The sequence below is a fragment of the Phoenix dactylifera genome, chromosome 1 (genome assembly GCF_051530095.1).
Source record: "Phoenix dactylifera cultivar Ajwa chromosome 1, Ajwa_hap1_PhDact_Kaust_v1.1, whole genome shotgun sequence".
NCBI lineage: Eukaryota > Viridiplantae > Streptophyta > Magnoliopsida > Arecales > Arecaceae > Phoenix > Phoenix dactylifera.
Genome location: NC_143190.1, coordinates 6,099,495 through 6,117,071, shown reverse-complemented (window position 1 = coordinate 6,117,071; position 17,577 = coordinate 6,099,495). Strand labels below are relative to the sequence as shown.

Here is a 17,577-nt window from a genome sequence, read left to right as displayed (position 1 = left end):
GTGCTCTAAAATTTACTATTTTTTGGCTTTTTTTTTGAAGGTATCCCAATGAATCATCCGTTTTAGAGAGGAAAAAAAAACCGCAATCTTGTCACCTTCCAGCTCCAACAGCCTTCAAAAATGCGGTTCCCACTAACATACTAACTTGGTACTTAGCATTATCATCTAAATCTAATCTCAAACATTAACATTTTATATTGCATTGTAATCGACGAACATGCAGAGCTTGGACCGCTCCTTCTTCGCCACCGCAAAATGTCCGACGGCGGCGCCGCCACCCTCGCCCTCCTCCAGTCCTGCGCCACCCTCCGAGACCTCCACCAAGTCCACGCCCAGATGATAAAAACCCAGCACGACCGCTCCTCCTTCCTCGCCGGCAAGCTCGTCGCCTTCTGCTCCTGCCGCGGCGTGATGGACTACGCCCTCTCCGTCTTCGCCCACGCCCCCTCCCGGGCCTATTCGCCCGCAACTCCATAATCCACGGCTACCTCCAGGCCTCCTCCCCCCACCTCGCCCTCCTCTTCTTCGCCTCCCGCCCCGCTCTCCCCCCCAACTCCTATACCTTCCCCCTTCTCTTCAAAGCCTGCGCCCAACTCCACGACCTCCCCCTCGGTAAAGCCCTTCACGGCCACCATCTAAAGCTCGGGTTCCACTCCGACCTCCACGCTCATACCGCCCTTCTCTCCCTCTACGCCTCCTGCGGCGAAGTCATCTCCGCACGCAAGCTGTTCGCTGTTGGTCCCCACAGAGACTGCATCGCTTGCTGGAACGCCGTCATTTCGGGTCTCGTCAAGGGTGGCCACTCGAAGGAGGCCTTAGAGCTATTTTACGAGCTGTTGGGAATGGGAGGTGGTGATGGGGAGACTCCATTAAAGGCGGATGAGATCACAATCGTTAGTGCTCTAGCCGCTTGCACGGATCTCGGCGCGCTGGACTCGGCAAAATGGATGCACGAGTATGCTCTGAAGAACGATCTCCGGGTTAATGTGTGTGTTGGCACGGCGCTGATTGATGCTTATGCGAAGTGTGGGAGCATCGATCTTGCGAGGAGGGTGTTTGATGAGATGCCCGAACGGAATGTGATGTCTTGGACCGTGATCATTAGAGGACTTGCCATGTTTGGGAAGGGCGAAGAGGCTCTCGCATTGTTCTCCAAGATGGTTGCTGAGGGTGTAGCACCTGATGATGTTACATTTGTTGGTGCTGTGTCGGCTTGCACTCATTCAGGATTGGTTGACGAGGGCCGGCGTATCTTTGACAGTATGAGCAAGCGTTTTAATGTTTCGCCAAAGATGGAGCATTATGGTTGCATGGTCGATTTGTTGAGCAGGGTGGGGTTGTTGAAGGAGGCATTGGATTTGATAGAGAGTATGCCAATGAAGCCTGATGCTGCACTCTGGGGCTCTCTATTGAGTGCTTGCAGGAGGAATCCAAGTCATCTGGAGCTTGCTGAGTATGTGGCTGGTCGTTTAATGGAGATCGAGCCGTATAGTGATGCTACCTATGTCTTGCTATCAAACATCTATGCTCACCATAATAGATGGGGAGATGTTGGGAGAATTAGGGCATGGATGAAAGCTAGAGGAATAAGCAAGACTCCAGGATGCAGCTCTGTTGAATTAGATGGCGTGATTCATGAATTTATCGTTGGGGATAAGTCACACCCCGACATCGAAGAGATGCATGCAATGGTGGAAGAGATTGGAATGAGGGTTGCCGAGATGGGACATGTGGTGAATACTTCAGAGGTATTGCTTGACATTGAGGAGCATGAGAAAAGGAATGCTTTGATGCTTCACAGTGAGAAACTAGCTCTTGCATTTGGACTCATCAGGACCGATCATCCCGCACCCATTCGGATTGTGAAGAACCTTCGAGTTTGCAGCGATTGCCATTCGGTTATGAAGCTTGCTTCCAAGGCCTTCAGCAGGGAGATCATTCTAAGGGATAGGAATAGGTTTCATCGATTTGCTGAAGGATTCTGCACTTGTGCTGATTTCTGGTAGAATATTTGTTTATGTTTATAATCATACTCTACTAAATGATACATGTAGGAAAGATATGTATATTTTCATTTACAAAGGGAATGATGATGAATGCACCATTGGCATTCGATCTTTGTTTTCAGGGAGGTTAATAATTTTGGATTGTGAGCTCGATGTTTTATTATGAGTTCGGATTCCATAGATGTTGTCATTGAAAGCAATAAACAGCCAAGCTTTTGGACATAGACTAACCTATTAATAAATCATAGAACTGTCATTCTGACTGGGCATAGTTTTTCTATTATTTCCACCTAGCATCTGATGGATGTCCTCTAAATATAACTGCATATATAAATGAACGTACTAAAAAGCGACCAAAGCGCCTGTTGATGTAACACCATTCTGATGATGCCTCCAAATGCTTGAGGTGCCTAAAGCTATGGTGCATCGTTGGGAGGTAGATCTCTGTAAGTCTATGATCTCAGATACTTTGAAATGGTTACATAGATCACATGCTCGGTCCTTGTTTGGAAGAACAATGTCCTGCATCTTGGAGTTTACCACCTTCCACCCAGTGGTGAAATCAGTCTTCCTTTCTCAAGATATTAAATTTTAACAAGATTGCAACATTAGCATTGCGTATCAATACTTTCACAAGAAGCACTGATAACAATAACCATGTACATGAATCAAGTTTGGATTAAACAACCAAGTAATCATCCCTATAGAGGGACTAATTTCAGTTGCAAAACACAGAATACAACAGATAATTTAATCACAAAAAATTCTCACTGTCTGTTGTTTGTTCTGTAAGCATCATCAGCTGAAGACGTATCCATGTCATTCAAACCCAACTCCTCATTCTGCTCCCAGCTCCTCTCGTACTCTTCAACTGAGATTAACGCGGATCATGTTAGATAACCGCTAAGTATACCTTCATTCAACTAGTAAATTTGAGAGAACAGTAACTGCTGTCATAAATGTATTATGTTTATCAAAAATTCCAGTATAATGGGGCAATGAGTGCATATATGGAGATTAACATGGTGGGGAACCATATTAAAGAAAATTAAACCACTTCTAAGAAAATTTGGTAGCTTCCATAAGGTCAGGTTCTACTTTCTGAGACCAGCTCATCTGTGAGTCCCCCACCTTTGTTAATTTCTTCCCTTTAAATTAGTAACAGAGATATAAAAAAAAGAACTTACAGATGAGTTGCTTGTCGTCTGCTATGGAGTCTGTGGTAGGAGAAACAAAGGAACTCGCCAATGCATCATCAATAATCAAAGTCCAAGGTTCTTCCAAACTTAGAAGCTGCATAAAGTGAGACAACAAACATTAAACTTCATAAGAATATGAAAGTGGATCTTGTTTTCTTCAAAAGAAATAGGTTTACCAAGTCGCAACCAATATAACAATGAAACAGTGTACAAAGCCATTCTGACAAATCGTACAAAGATTCGTGGTGGTTAAAATTTCAAGTGAACCGGACGACACGACGGAAAGCATAACTTTCTATAAATGCTAGGAACACAATTTACTATACCCTAATTAGATGATTATTTCAGATTGCATCGCTTCTTATTTTCTTCTAAAACTCTTATTTACATATGATTCAGATCTTATTATGTGATCTAGCCAAAAAGATCTCATATATGTTACCATAAAAGCGCACATTTATTTGCCAGACATTATTAGCCTCCGAGTGAGGACGGCAGCAACACGAACAATATATTTTTTAATGAGATCCTGTACTATCGTTTATTTCTTTGGTCATGAATTCTATTTTTTGGCAGCTCAACCATTTGTCACTGCTGTATTCAACCTGACAGGAAAGAGTGCTGCCAGTGTACAGGCATTTTGCACAGGCTAATGTACAGGCCACTGCTATGTGCAGACTTTACTCAGAGTTGGCCAGTATTTTAGAATTTTCCACAAGAAATGTTTGGTGGAGATATATATCCCGACATACTATTATCTTGTCAAGGCATATCGTGAAAAGAGTTCATAGGTCTTGTAAGAAAAGTAATAACAGTAGATCACATAGTACCAGGGGTTCCACCGTACCTTAATGAGCCTTGACTTAAAATCCTGAAACTTTTTCCTTTTCCACTCCTCCGTGCTATCACCCAATGTAAACCCATGTACTCTCTCAAGACCTGAAAGCAACACTTGAATCATTTATCAACCTCTACAATAACTTGAAGAGACTGTTTTACATGACAGAGTAATAGAACACATCCAAACAATTCATCAAGAACACCATTAAAAGATAACATATAAATAGCACCCAACATTATTAAGATGAAATTATCAACATAAAAGATTTATGATAACACCATATTGACAAAATCTACCAAGGCACTAAATAAGAAATAAAGAATTGTTATCATTCAGTGTTTGAAAAGAATATGTGGCATTAATCTATTGACAACCAAAGTATAATGTGCTTTTGAAGAAGAGCTGCAAGATAAAACTTACTTTCGCTAATTTTAGTAATCAAACCTTCAACAGTTGTAACAATTCCACCTAATGTGCCAGTTCCAAGCTCCAAATCGAGTTCAGGAACCTTTACACTTGCAGTATCTGACTGGAAAAGAGCAACACAAATGCTGTTAAGAATAAATTTAAATTTGCTAGACAAATTGAAGATATTGATACATTTGAATTAATTGACAACACTATGAGAAAAAATGATGTTTAAACCAAAAAGGCAAGACCATGATCATGCATCTTGATGAATACTAAACATTAAAAATTTTCGTAGAGTATAAACTCATTATTCTCACTTTATAGCTGTATAATTTGGACCTGCAAATATAAGCTTAATCACTGCAAGATGCAAGTAACTTGTATACAGTATGAAATACCAAGGCATATCCCAATCATGCTCATTATACTACTGCCAGTCGATCAACATGTGCAATAGATTTGAAGTCTTATGTTCGTCATTCCAAAAGGTAATGAAGTGCTATGTTTGTCATTCCAAAGGATGGACCTTGTCCCATGGATTCACAACTTACACAGGCCTTGCTTTTTGCTAAAGCATTCTTCCTTGAACAGTTAATGCTTACTCTCATGATGTTTAACCTATCCTGCTGCTTGAATTAACTCTTGAAATCACCACTTCAGTTGGTATTACCTTATCTCCCCAAGGCACACCTCTTTCTCCTTACCAAGCCTGGACAACATGGATAGGATTAAGGATAGCAAGCAAGCAAGCAACAAAACAGCAAGAAACTTACACAGCTGGGATAAGCAACCCAGGAGTTTGTTTTATTGTCATATTAGAAGTCCTTATGGATGAGCTAAAGATGGATACATGAAGATAAACGTTATCTTAAATCCTGCTAGTTCACCATTGCTAAATTCATTTATGGTCTATATAACCAAACTGTTTCTGATGTGACAATCCTGTCATTATATGAACATTTTCACCATTCTTAAATTTATGTCCATATTGCTTAATATATGAAAATACACAGCCAGGAAAAAGTTTATTGTAAGCATTTAAAAAATGTAAAATGCCAAAGTTGTGTTAATAGACTGCAAAGGAGCAAAACAAGGACCGTATGTACAGCCATGTATTTTGTTCTGTTTTGATATGTATGGACTTTCAGATTTAGCAAGGATTATTTATTCCGGACAGCAATTGAAGAAGCCCTCTACCTAAACTGTAAGTTAAATCGCTCCTACCTGAAGTGTTTGCCTTATCATATTCTGAAATCTAATCTAACCATGTTGTTCACCTCAACATCTTGCTCCACTCATCCAAATGATAACTGGGTTCACTTGCAGTAGCTATCCATACTCCTGCATGCTGTCTTAATGGCTGCTGCAAAGGAGCGGAGGGAGTTTGCTGCTCAAGCAGGCTATGGACCAGTTCTAGTTATCTTCCGTTTGAATAGAGTGTAACACCCGCATCATCTATCTCGAAACAGTCACTGATCCTGTAGAATCCTAACCAGTCCACTTCTAGATATTTGGAGTTGGGCATAGTTAATGGGACTTTTCTTTTGCTTGTCATACCAAATGTGTCGCAAACGCCCCTGCAGACTGGCTAGTTTACCCCGAATATCCCCGTCCGCACTCCCCCCACCCCAAACCACAAAAAGTGAAATGGGAGAAAAAACTTCTAGATTTAATTAGCCCCGGACTTAATAAACATGCAGTTGCTATCCATACTCCTCCCAGCTGTCTTAATGGCTGCTGCAAAGGAATGGAGGGAGCTTGCTGCTCAAGCAGGCTATGGACCACTTCTAGTTACCTTCTGTTTGAATAGAGCGTAACTCCCACATCATCTATCTTGAAACAATCGCTGATCCTGTAGAATCCTAACCAATCCACTTCTAGATATTTGGAGTTGAGCATAGTTAATGGCACTTTTCTTTGGCTTGTCATACCACATGTGTCGACAATGTCCCTGAAGACTGGCTAGTTTACCCTGAATTTCCCCATCTGCACTCCCCCCACCCCCCACCCCAAACCACAAAAAGCGAAATGGGAGAAAAAACTTCTAGATTTAATTAGCTCTGGACTTAAATAAACAGGGTTCAGTTTCCATGCTAAAAGGAGCTATAAGTTTGATGACACTTGGCAACTTAGCTTGTTTTCAATGATTATAAGTCAGGCGATCTGATTATAATTAGACCATTCCTTTATCATCAAGATATTGTTCCAATGATCCAAATAAGGAATCAATAAGCATGCCGAGTTAAATTTGTACCAAGTGAAAGGTCTACCAATACTGCAATTCTGGTCTGAGCAGACAGGGTTCAGTTAAAATGATAAAATTTTGAAGTGATAGACAAAATGTTCAAAAGCCAAACCTAGCAAGAAAGAATCCTACCTTTATCACGTCGCGGCTAAGATCTTGCGCATTCCGCACATATACTGTGATCTTCTTTCCTTTTTTAGGAATTTCACCACCAGGTTTCAACTGTTTATAAAAAAGAAATGCAAGTTTAAGAACAGTAAGTGATATTACAACAACACATTCTGTGCTCACATGATATCATAATAACACAAGAAACTTGTGAAAAAAAAAATCAATGAATGGACTAGTTACAACAGGATCTAGGATAATAACAAACCTCTGAGCTACGATAGCCACACAGATCACACGTAGTCGCCATAACAATCACGTCTCGAAAATACGGAATTTCTTCATGTGATTAAAGTTGAACAAAGCCTCATCGAAATTATATCAGTAAGATGCATTATTAAATGCAGGAGGTGAAATTCACAAAGCAATTTAGCTCAGTTAGTCTTTCTTTATTTGCCTTCTTTTTTTCTTTAAACATTCAGAGATAGCTTCTAAACTCATTCATAATCCACTTGAGTGAGGGCAGTAAGCAGTGCGCGATTTGTATTTAATGTTCACTGTATTCAATGCTTGATTACTGATGAACAAAATGCATGGATAAATCAGGTAGATGCAACTTGGAGATATAGTAATACTGATGATAAAGAAGCTAAGATAGGATACTGGTAGCATAAAAGCGAGTGACGCATGCAGTTCCACAAGCTCCACATGTAGACGGCAAAGTGTCAACCTGTGCAGAATGGGCAATGAGGAAAGGTGTACATGACACAGAATAAAAAGTAGAAATTCTATATCTATCCAGTAGCATAATCTTACCTCTTCTGGTGCTGAATACCTACATAAGGCTGCAGCAACTTCCTCAGTGTTACCCTGAGCAATAGCACGACGACCGGCAACAGCGCCAACTGATCCATGGGGTACCCTTTCCATTCCATCCAGTGCAGGATTATTTTCCTCGGTTGATGCATCTCCATTAACCTGTCTTTCAGCCTCTTCAGCTGCAGATGGTTCAGCAAGAAAACCCAACGCAGCCTGTTGTTCACGTGTCCTTTCATAAAACCTAGTAAACAACAATGGATCTGAAGATGGCGCATATCTGTCCATGCAACAGATATCTACAGAGTCAAACAAACAGGTCATCCAATAAACAGTATTAAATGTCAGAGACTAAATAAGGAATAGCTTATATCCCATGCACCTCACCAACAGAACACTCAAACAAACGAACAAGAAATTATGAAGTACTAATAAATGCCGGACACTAAATAAAGAATAGCTTATATTCCATGCACCTCACCAGCAGAAAGTTCAAACAAATGAATGACAAGAAATTACTGCAATTCTAGAATCTGCTGCATGTGGCCCCTCATTGCGTGCATGGCCCGAACTACCTTTCAAAACTAAATGAACGTATAATACTCATTTTTAAGCACTAGCACACAATAACATATCAGTGATATACGAATATCATAATCCATCATTGTCTTTTATCTACAACAATAAGGCTATATTAGAATTTAAGAAAATATAAGGACGACAGGATGTCTGAGGCCAAGAGACATCCCCTTATTCAAGTAACAAATGATCATTATTTGGTAACATGAGATGGAGACAGAGCTTGAGAGCCTTGATCTGATCTGGGATAGTTAGGATTAGATAAGGTGATACTGTGTGGGACTGTGATTGGATTCAATCCTTAATCCCATCAACTAGAACAAGATGGTATTTGCTCCTAGGGAGAAGAGGGGTGGAGATGGAAAACACCATATCATTGAACAAAAATGTCGAAGCAGATTGGAATGAGGATGAAGCGTATGGACGGACCATCAGACAAGAACTGGCTATTCACAAGTTTAGAATTTTCATTTATGCCCAATTTTGTTAAGATCAGGATCGAGTCAAATCGTAGAGTAGGTCAGATTAGATCAGATCATGGATCAGATTGCAAATTGTAAGACTTTTCCTCTGATATATTTCATAAGTTGTTAAAATATAAAAGAGGTTTAAAAATCAAAATACGAGCTAAATTATAGTACATAAATAAAGATAAAAGGCATACAAATAAGTAGTCCAACATAAGCCCATATATAGACAATCTAGTGAAACAAACCGTCTTCGGTTATTCAGTTTCAATTACAATAATTTAGAAGAGAAAATTTTAACAAGTTGTAAAAATACGAAAAACTTGCCTCTTAACTGTAAGTCCATAAAATCCAATAACAAGCTTGCTAATTTTTACTACTTAAAACTTATTAGGGATAAGTAATTTAAAAGCCATAAAGTCAAATCTTATGATCCAATGGATGGTGTAATTCACAATATGGATCTAGATCCTATGTTCTTAACTGACTCTGATCCAAACATGAGATCCAAATCATTTAAGGCCATTTGAACCAAATCATGAATCTTTAGATTTTATCAACAATGTTTTTTCATTAAAATGATATAAACAATAAAGTTGGTTCAGTAAACTAATGTTTTTACATCACCCACAAAAACAACATCAGAACTCCTAAAATGAAACTTTTCTATTAGGTTACCAAAGGTAAGAAGAGATCAGGTCACTCACGTAGTCATGCTAAAACTAAACAGAACTCATAAGCTTACTGGATCCATTCTTCACCCAAACTCAATAACTTCTCATAACCGAGTCAGCTTATTGGTTGATGCTAAAATCCACAAATTGTGTGCTTACAGAAAGTCCCAAGCATATAAAGTATAGTTGAATGAGAAGCAACCAAATAAAGTTCTAAACATCTAATAGATACTTCCTATGAATGTCATGGAAGTTACTAGATCATGAATGAAAATATAAGCGCATTAAGCATTAAAAAAATATACAATTTACGCTTCAGGTAGCAATTTCAGAAGAATATTCTTACGGGTTCTCAATAAAACTGTTTCCAGCAGGATCATCAAGTATGAAAGTAAAAGCTGCATTTCCAGATGCAAGGGATTTCAGTTTTATCAAGAACTGATCTATAGCTTCAGCTGTTGCAGGATCCAGCTTCTGCAAAATCATGATAAAGACTTCATGTTTTGATAAAAGCAAAGCAGGTTAACCACAAACAAAAATCATGAGTTCCTTAATGCACCTTGCGTTCCTCCTGAAGGGCTTGTAATTCATCCATGGCTCGTAGAAGTATCCCTTCCACCTAGTAGTTGACAATGGTAAGACTGGTAAAGAAGGACCCAAAAATGAAAATGAAACAAAAAAGTGTTACATAACCAAAACAACAAAATAGGCCCATCCACATCTTTGTAATATTTGATTATTTAAGGATCTACATGTTAAGGGAAGTTTATATTTGAAGTTTCCCGTTCTCATTAAACACCATTTCCTTTAAGTCAGAAATTAATGGACAACATCCAAGTAAACTACAAGACAGGTGGCAGATTGTAGCATTCTGACTCAAAATTTGCCAAGTATAACAATATACCACTCTGCCAGCAGTCTGTGCTCAAAGAAACCTTCTATGATTTTACAAAACTCATGTCATTTAAAGAACTCTTTAGAAGCCCAGAAAAATTAGATAAATCCCACAGGATCATAAGTTAACATCATTTGTAGCATGGTCAAAAACATCATTATAAATCTTGCCTCTACCTCATAAGAATAATTGAACAATATCAGGCCAGCAGCTTGTTCATAAAATTACTTTACACACTTTAGTAAACTTGTAGCTACTAGCTAAAGCTAAGTGACCAATTATCGCAATTATTGCATGTATAACCCACCTGGTAGTACATAGTCAAAGTACAGATGCTTTAACATGTATGGTCCATTTCTCCCTTCTGAACCTCCAAACTTTCCTGCATCACTCTTCTTATAGTCCCAAATCCCAAACATAAATCCCTATGCCATCTCACTGAGAGAGAGAGAGAGAGAGGATTTTTTAATTTTTGATACCTCATCCTTGCTTTGGGTTATAAAAGAATCTGCCAAAGTGAAATTTTTTTCCAATATATCTGGATAGTTAAAAACTACCAAGTTTTATATTATCTACCATATCCTCCAGAAAATGGGAAAAAGAATAATACTCATGAAAATTGTTTTTTGCTAATGTTTAGATAACAATTCTACAACTTGAACATTATCAACTCAATTTTGTGTAGATTGATGGTGGTGGTTATTTAGAAAGAAAACAAGTATGCTTCAAGTCATCAGAAATAAAATACAGACGTTCCAGTTCAATCAATTGAAATATTAAAAGACCTTGCCAATCAGTAATTGGAACATGACAAAGTACCGTTAAAATTTTAGTTTTGCGAAGTAGGTTTGTTAGTCTGCAGTATAGTCTAATATGGTGCCCTGTAAGGCAAGGCCATAGGAACTTCGTATCCCACTAGTCAAAACATGATGTCGTAAATATTATAAATAAAATATGGTAGGATAACCTAGTTTGAAGATTGCTACTTAAAAATTCACTCTACACAAAATATATAACATATTTCATCCTATTATTACGGAAAGAACATATAGTCTGAAAGTACCAGTCAAAAGCTTAAGCTTGAGAAGATGGGAGCAACATCAAAGTCGTTCCTAATACAACGGTCTTGGTGATGCCTAAATCTTTCCAATTATTGACTCAACATAATCTTAATTTTATTGTAGTAACAAGTTCTTCCCCTACATAGGGACCAAGGGAAACATGTATATACTGCTTATAATGCACATGGCCGTTAAAGATTTCGGATATAGGACAATTTAACTAAATTCTAATTTTACAAAAAGAATTAATAATTAATTTTTGAAAAAAAAGTGTTTATTGTGGGTTGTTGAATGTTAAAGCTAAAGATTTTTCAGGAGAGAGATTTTTTAGGAGAGATTAGCATTGCTGGGCAGGAAGATTGGCGAGGAATCTTAATAAAAGACCTATGATTAGAAAGAGCATGCCAAGGTTAAAAGCAGGGACATTAAAGGGGAAATCTAATAAGGGCTGTTATGGGAATTGGAGAACTGGCAACTTTCTTGCTTGTACAGTGTTAGAATGTAAACAACTCACCTTGCATCTCAGGTTACACAGGTCAAACTTTTGGTAGCAACAATCGAGAAATCATAATGGCAGTTCAAGTTACTATGTGCATTCTACGTAGGAGTTTCCATCCCCCAGTTCCACAATACTCCTTCAAGGTTCACTTTCTCCCTTCGCATCTTTGAGATATCATTTGATTTAAGCTCTAATAAAGTCATTCTCAACTAATATATAAATAAGAACATCACTAAGAATTCACCCAAATTTTCTTTCTGATGTCAAATAAGGTCATTCCTCTTCAGGTTTCATGCATTGATTTTAGACACTAAATCAAAATCCCTTACAAAATGTTGCATGTCTTCAATCTTGCAACTCAGTAGATCTTTCAAAATCCTTTTCATAACCTATAAAGTAGCAGCTATCGGTTAATTTAGAAGAATAACATATATTTAGTGTCATAATGTTATTATTCATCTTTGAGATATCATTTGATTTAAGCTCTAATCAAGTCATTCTTAACTAATATATAAATAAGAACATCACTAAGAATTCACCCATTTTTTCTATCTGATGTCAAATAAGGTCATTCCTCTTCAGGTTTCTTGACATTGATTTTAGACACTAAATCAAAATCCATTACAAAATGTTGCATGTCTTCAATCTTACAACTCAATAGATCTTTCGAAATCCTTTTCATAACCTATACAGCAGCAGCTATCGGTTAATTTAGAAGAAATAACATATATTTAGTGTCATAAGGTTATTATCCATATAACCTCTAATTATGATTGGCTCAAATTTAAGAATGAGGGTAACAAGGGTTTATGATTGATAATCACTGAAGTCACAAACATGGTGATATGGGTAAAGGGAGATAAAATGGAGCAACATGTTGGAGAAATAATGCAGTAGGTTATACTTTTTTTTACCAACCATCATGGACTCATAATTGCCCATAGAATATGTAGACTGACCGCATCTCATATTTGAGGACTCTAAAATATTGAAATGACAAACATAAAGATGGAGGCGCAATGGTAAGGTTGCTCTACTTTGACCTGAATGTCAATGCTAAGGCTCCATACATCTAATCCTCCCCAAACCCCACATTTGCGGGAGCCTCAAGGACACCCTTATTTCATAAATACAAGGATGAACTCCAAATATATCGATTATGGTTTATAGAGATCAGTTTTTGGATAGGTTAGATCAAATCCCGCAACTTCGTGACTGCATAGAAAATCAGCACTCAATAAGTAGATGCATAACATTTAACAGACGGGATGTAAGCTTTCAGATTAAGTGACTTCAAAATTTAAGAAATATATTATCTGATTTTTAAAATGAAATTACTTCAAGCCTTCTTATATTTCTTACCAGACTTTGACCTCCAAGACATTGGATAAAGTGATCATAACTAAAACTATCACTCAAAGTTTAGACATAATCACCCAGATAACAATGCAACCTACTAATACTCCACTGAATTCAAAAATTGGCCTCTCATACCCAATCAGGCAGCATATGAACAGAACCACAGTAATACTGCATGAGAGCCCTCTTCTGATTTACCAGCCATCCATCTTTTAGAAAACCAAACTGTTTTCACAATGAAGTTCTTTGATTGGGTTTCTTCCACATAGGTATTATATTGATACACAGGCCATATTTCACAGATGTCATAATCAAATAGCATTTCTCAAAATGCATGATACAGAAATCATATAGTATGATCAAAGAGAAGAATTTGAAGCACACGTAGCATATTCATCAAGAAAACCAAGTGATGTCTGAGGATTACAATAGTGAAGAAACAGAGATCCAGGAAAGGACAAACTCAAACCTAGAAATGAAAAGGAAAAAACCAAAGAAAAGCAATGGTTGAAGATAATTAATTCTTCAATCAAATAACAATCGAAGATTTTGATTTTTGAAGTTCCAAACCATATAAAGACCAAACATTCTAGTTCCAAAGAGCATGACAACAAGACACAACACCATAGGGATCACTGAATAACAAAGGATCTGCTAACTACATAATGGAATCCCATAATTCCTCGAGTACTAAACACAGGTTTAAGGTACAATCAAAAACATTGTTCCATTACAATGTCAACCCTCAGTTACAAGAAGCACAAAATTTGTAAGAACAGTGAAACATACAAATTTTCCTAGCAACTCTTGGTTATCTTTACCCCAACATATAATTCTATAAACTGCATACAACTTTGATTTCACCTTTCATTTTTGATATTGCATGGTTCACTAATTGTACCAATAACCATATAATATATTTAAGCATGACTAGGTGAAAGCAAAATGGCTGAAAACGTCAGAAATGTCAAACTCAATCGACCATGTTCATCAAACATGTTATGTAGAGGACTGTCAAAAGAATACTTGAAGAAAAGGAATGAGCACAACTATGTTACGAAACTGCTAACATAAAGGAAAAGAAGTTACCGTAGAAAGTGTTCCACGTTGAGCTTCTGGAGGAATCTCAAAATCCAATTCTGGAATCTGCAAAATAAACAACAGAGAAGTGTCATGAAAAGTCTATTACATAAACTTATGTGCATGAAAGTTTTCAAAATTAAGAAACCAGGAAAAATGAAGGCAGGTAATAAATTAACTTTTAAATAGGTCTAAAGATTGGCACAACTATATAAACCTAAATGCATATCATAACATTTAAATTCCACTTTATGTAAAAGCAACATGTATTTAGGGCGATAATGCTATAGCAACAACAGACTGTATGAATTCCTAGCGAAGGACAGACTGCACTCTCTAAGGCACTAACAATTGCAACCAGAGACATTTCAGTAGCCTCCAAACTTAATCCACTGGACCAGCTTCAGTATGGTGACTAAGTGTCAAAAATGTACCTTAATAGTTGCAGAATCAGATTTCACCACTTGTCGATTAAGTACCTGCAGAAAGATGTCTTGTAAGTTCCTCAATCGACAAAACATTTTAACCTTTCAGAATACCCAGTAATATTTATAGCATGGTTAGTGTCTTTATGCAGCAGACAGTGATACTACCTGTGCCAATCAAATTTGTACTTTATGGCATCGATGGATTTGAAAAGGCTCACAATTAACTACAATTTATCAACTGGAGTGTGTAACAGGACTAGATACAGGCAAAATTCCATTTGAGAAATTAATATGCAATCCAGCACCAATAGGAAGCATAAATGGCAGATGGATACACAACAATGTACAGAAGTGTGCAAGTCATTAAATGCATGCATATTTTCATAAGATTTTTCAATGCAATTTCCGACACAAACAAAAGTAATAGTATCTAAATTTGAGACAAGATTACTTAAGGCAGCTAATCTTTACAGTGCTTATTCCCCAATAAAGGTATGGATAAATCCCTAGAAAGTGTGGCAGTGGTTACAGTAAGTTGCCCAGAGCACAAGGTTTTGGAGCTGAGAATGAGAGAGAATGAAGTGATACTTTACTTCCTAATTGCTTATGACTCAACAAAGGCAGATGAGTCATTTTAAAATAAAAAAGAGAACAAAATAATTTTGGAAGTTAGCCATGCATATAATAGACAAACTATCTCCCTTCAAAATTAAAAGAATAGAGAAGAACACATGAAGACCGTGAAGTCGTTCAAAGAAAAGCTTGACAGCATTACATAGTTGTGATGCTTCAAAAAGGTGCTGACCCAAAGCAGCTCGCAGATAAAGTTGGGCGATTTAAAATAGGATCCCAGAAACATCCTATAAATCTAAACTATAGGAAAATAGAATAGTGCATTGGAAGTGCATCATATCAGATGCAAATTCAAATGGCAATAAAAAAAAGGTTGTGAAACAGCAAATTAAGAGGTACCAAGTGCACTTTGGTAGTGTAATAGCCAGGTGTAAAATGTCATATTGTTTTTTTTTAAAAAGGCCTAGACCAATTGCAAGGAACTTATTCAATCACAATTTTATTAGCAACAGTTGCGCAAGAGAGCTAATCATTACTGACCCTATATGTAGGGAAATGCACACCCACATGTTGATCAATAAATTTTGTACAAATCAATAATAAAGTTAAATATTCTCTTCTTTTAAATATTCATAGGACCCAATGATAGAATTTCACACATTGTAAACCGTGCAAATTTTTTTTAGAAGAAAAAACTAAGGCCTAAAGTAGAGCCCATGAAACAACTACTACACAACAAGCCCTGAAATCAGTTGCATGGTGGAAAAGTTACCACTCCGGGCAGGCTCCCAATCTACTTGTACTTTTATTGTTATAGTTTACAATTGCAGAGCTTATCCAACAACAGGCAGAAAGATCAGACTCAGTTCGGTATTCCTAACCAATAGGGTCCTTGACCGTTAGATAAAATTAAGATGATGCAAAGGAGATAAGGTGAGATAAAGGTGATAACTTTTAGAGTGCTGTTACTGACACCTCAAAAATTTTCTTAAGTATATTGCACACAATCTATATAATGATAAGTAATGGAAAAACGATATGGAAAAAACTAATACTGAGGTAAATAGAGGGAAAAAAATTAGAGCTTGCTCCGAAACTGGGCTTGTATAATGAGAACAGACCTCACTACTCCCCAATGGAACCTCCAACTGGTAGCAACATCCTCGGGGCTGCAGCTGACCAGCAAACTGGACTTCATTGTTCCTAACAACACAAACAAAACATCAAAAATAGAAAAAGAAAAAGAAAAGATGACAAAAAGATTTCATCCCAAAATGCATTAAATTTATTCTTATTCCTACACTTTCCTCAACTTTGGACTATCAAAGAGAACATTAATACCTTTCGTTGCAATGCGGGCATTCAAACGCCATCAACACAATCTGGATAATTTAAAGAATCAAATAACAGATAGAAATCTTTGTTTAATACATAAAAATCTTTGGGAAAAAATGATTATTTCAAAAAGAAGTACAAATCCTACCTCCCTGAAGTGAGGAATTCGCGTTAGAAGGAGCCTGGTTATGCCCTGTACCAAGAGACGAAGAATAAAACGAAGCATATCAGACCAAAGTTCAAAATATGGAGATGGGGATCGAAAAATCCCTTGTTTTTTTCTTTCCAGTAAACTAGGGGAAGAAAGAAAGAAAAGAGAGGGAATTGAAAAGGATTGAGAAAGCATTACATTCTCGCCGCAACGCATGCACAGGGATTCGACCTGGTGGAGAGGCGCCACCGACGCCTCGTTCTCGGCCGAGACCACCTCCGCCGCCGATCGGATGTCAGTAACCGGACCGCCGTTCTCCATCGCCGTCGTTCTCGCAGCACCCGTCTCGAGGGATCGATGAAAGAAGGAAGGCCGCTCTCTCTCTCTCTCTCTCTCAATCACCGACCGACCCAGCGTTTTCCAGAGCGGGGGCGAAGCATCGGAAGGGTTTAGCCCGGGACCCTTATGCGAACACGTGCGCTGCACTCCGGATTAGGTCTTTCGCGCGAAGGGCCTGGAACGCTCTTGGTAAAATCTGGCACTCCGGGCTCCCGCTTACAAGTTCTATGCGAACACAGATCTGCCGCCCATCTTTAGCGGGCGAAGCATCACATCCGTCTGATTTTGCCGTCATACCATATGCAGGCTTTTCACCTCTGTTAGCTGAACTACTGTGAGAAAAGCTCCTGAGCATGTACTAGCTCTAATTTCTTTTAAAATAAATCTTTTTTTATGTATTTATTTTAACCCTGTGGTAACTCGCCATTTATTTTATTTATTTATTTTTGGTTAAGACGGTGGATCATAGCAGGCGAATATAGATGCACCTAATAAAATTAAAAACCAAAAT

The 17,577-nt window shown here is 37.9% G+C and overlaps 1 protein-coding gene and 1 pseudogene across 1 annotated transcript; one reads left to right on the top strand and one right to left on the bottom strand.

The window, feature by feature from the left end:
- Positions 1-255: 255 nt before the first annotated feature.
- Positions 256-2,006, top strand: LOC103709126 (pentatricopeptide repeat-containing protein At4g21065 pseudogene; annotated as a pseudogene).
- Positions 2,007-2,666: 660 nt separating this feature from the next.
- LOC120104050 (uncharacterized) lies at positions 2,667-17,232 on the bottom strand. Its single transcript, XM_039114372.2, has 16 exons — positions 16,926-17,232; positions 16,725-16,769; positions 16,583-16,623; positions 16,363-16,444; positions 14,675-14,719; positions 14,250-14,306; positions 9,906-9,965; positions 9,693-9,820; positions 7,627-7,906; positions 7,474-7,540; positions 7,079-7,149; positions 6,835-6,924; positions 4,467-4,575; positions 4,053-4,144; positions 3,194-3,299; positions 2,667-2,877 (listed from the first exon to the last, which is right to left on the bottom strand). The coding sequence occupies exons 1-16, from the start codon at positions 17,046-17,048 to the stop codon at positions 2,774-2,776; spliced, it is 1,500 nt and encodes a 499-aa protein (XP_038970300.2). The 5' UTR covers positions 17,049-17,232; the 3' UTR covers positions 2,667-2,773.
- Positions 17,233-17,577: the final 345 nt, after the last annotated feature.

Excerpts from the sequence above, each read along its gene's own strand:
- LOC120104050 (XM_039114372.2), bottom strand. The coding sequence starts at position 17,048 with ATGGAGAACGGCGGTCCGGTTACTGACATCCGATCGGCGGCGGAGGTG. Across the intron at positions 16,624-16,724 it reads GAATTCCTCACTTCAGGGAG|ATTGTGTTGATGGCGTTTGA; the intron begins GTAGGATTTGTA and ends TAAATTATCCAG. Across the intron at positions 7,541-7,626 it reads GGTATTCAGCACCAGAAGAG|GTTGACACTTTGCCGTCTAC; the intron begins GTAAGATTATGC and ends CATTCTGCACAG.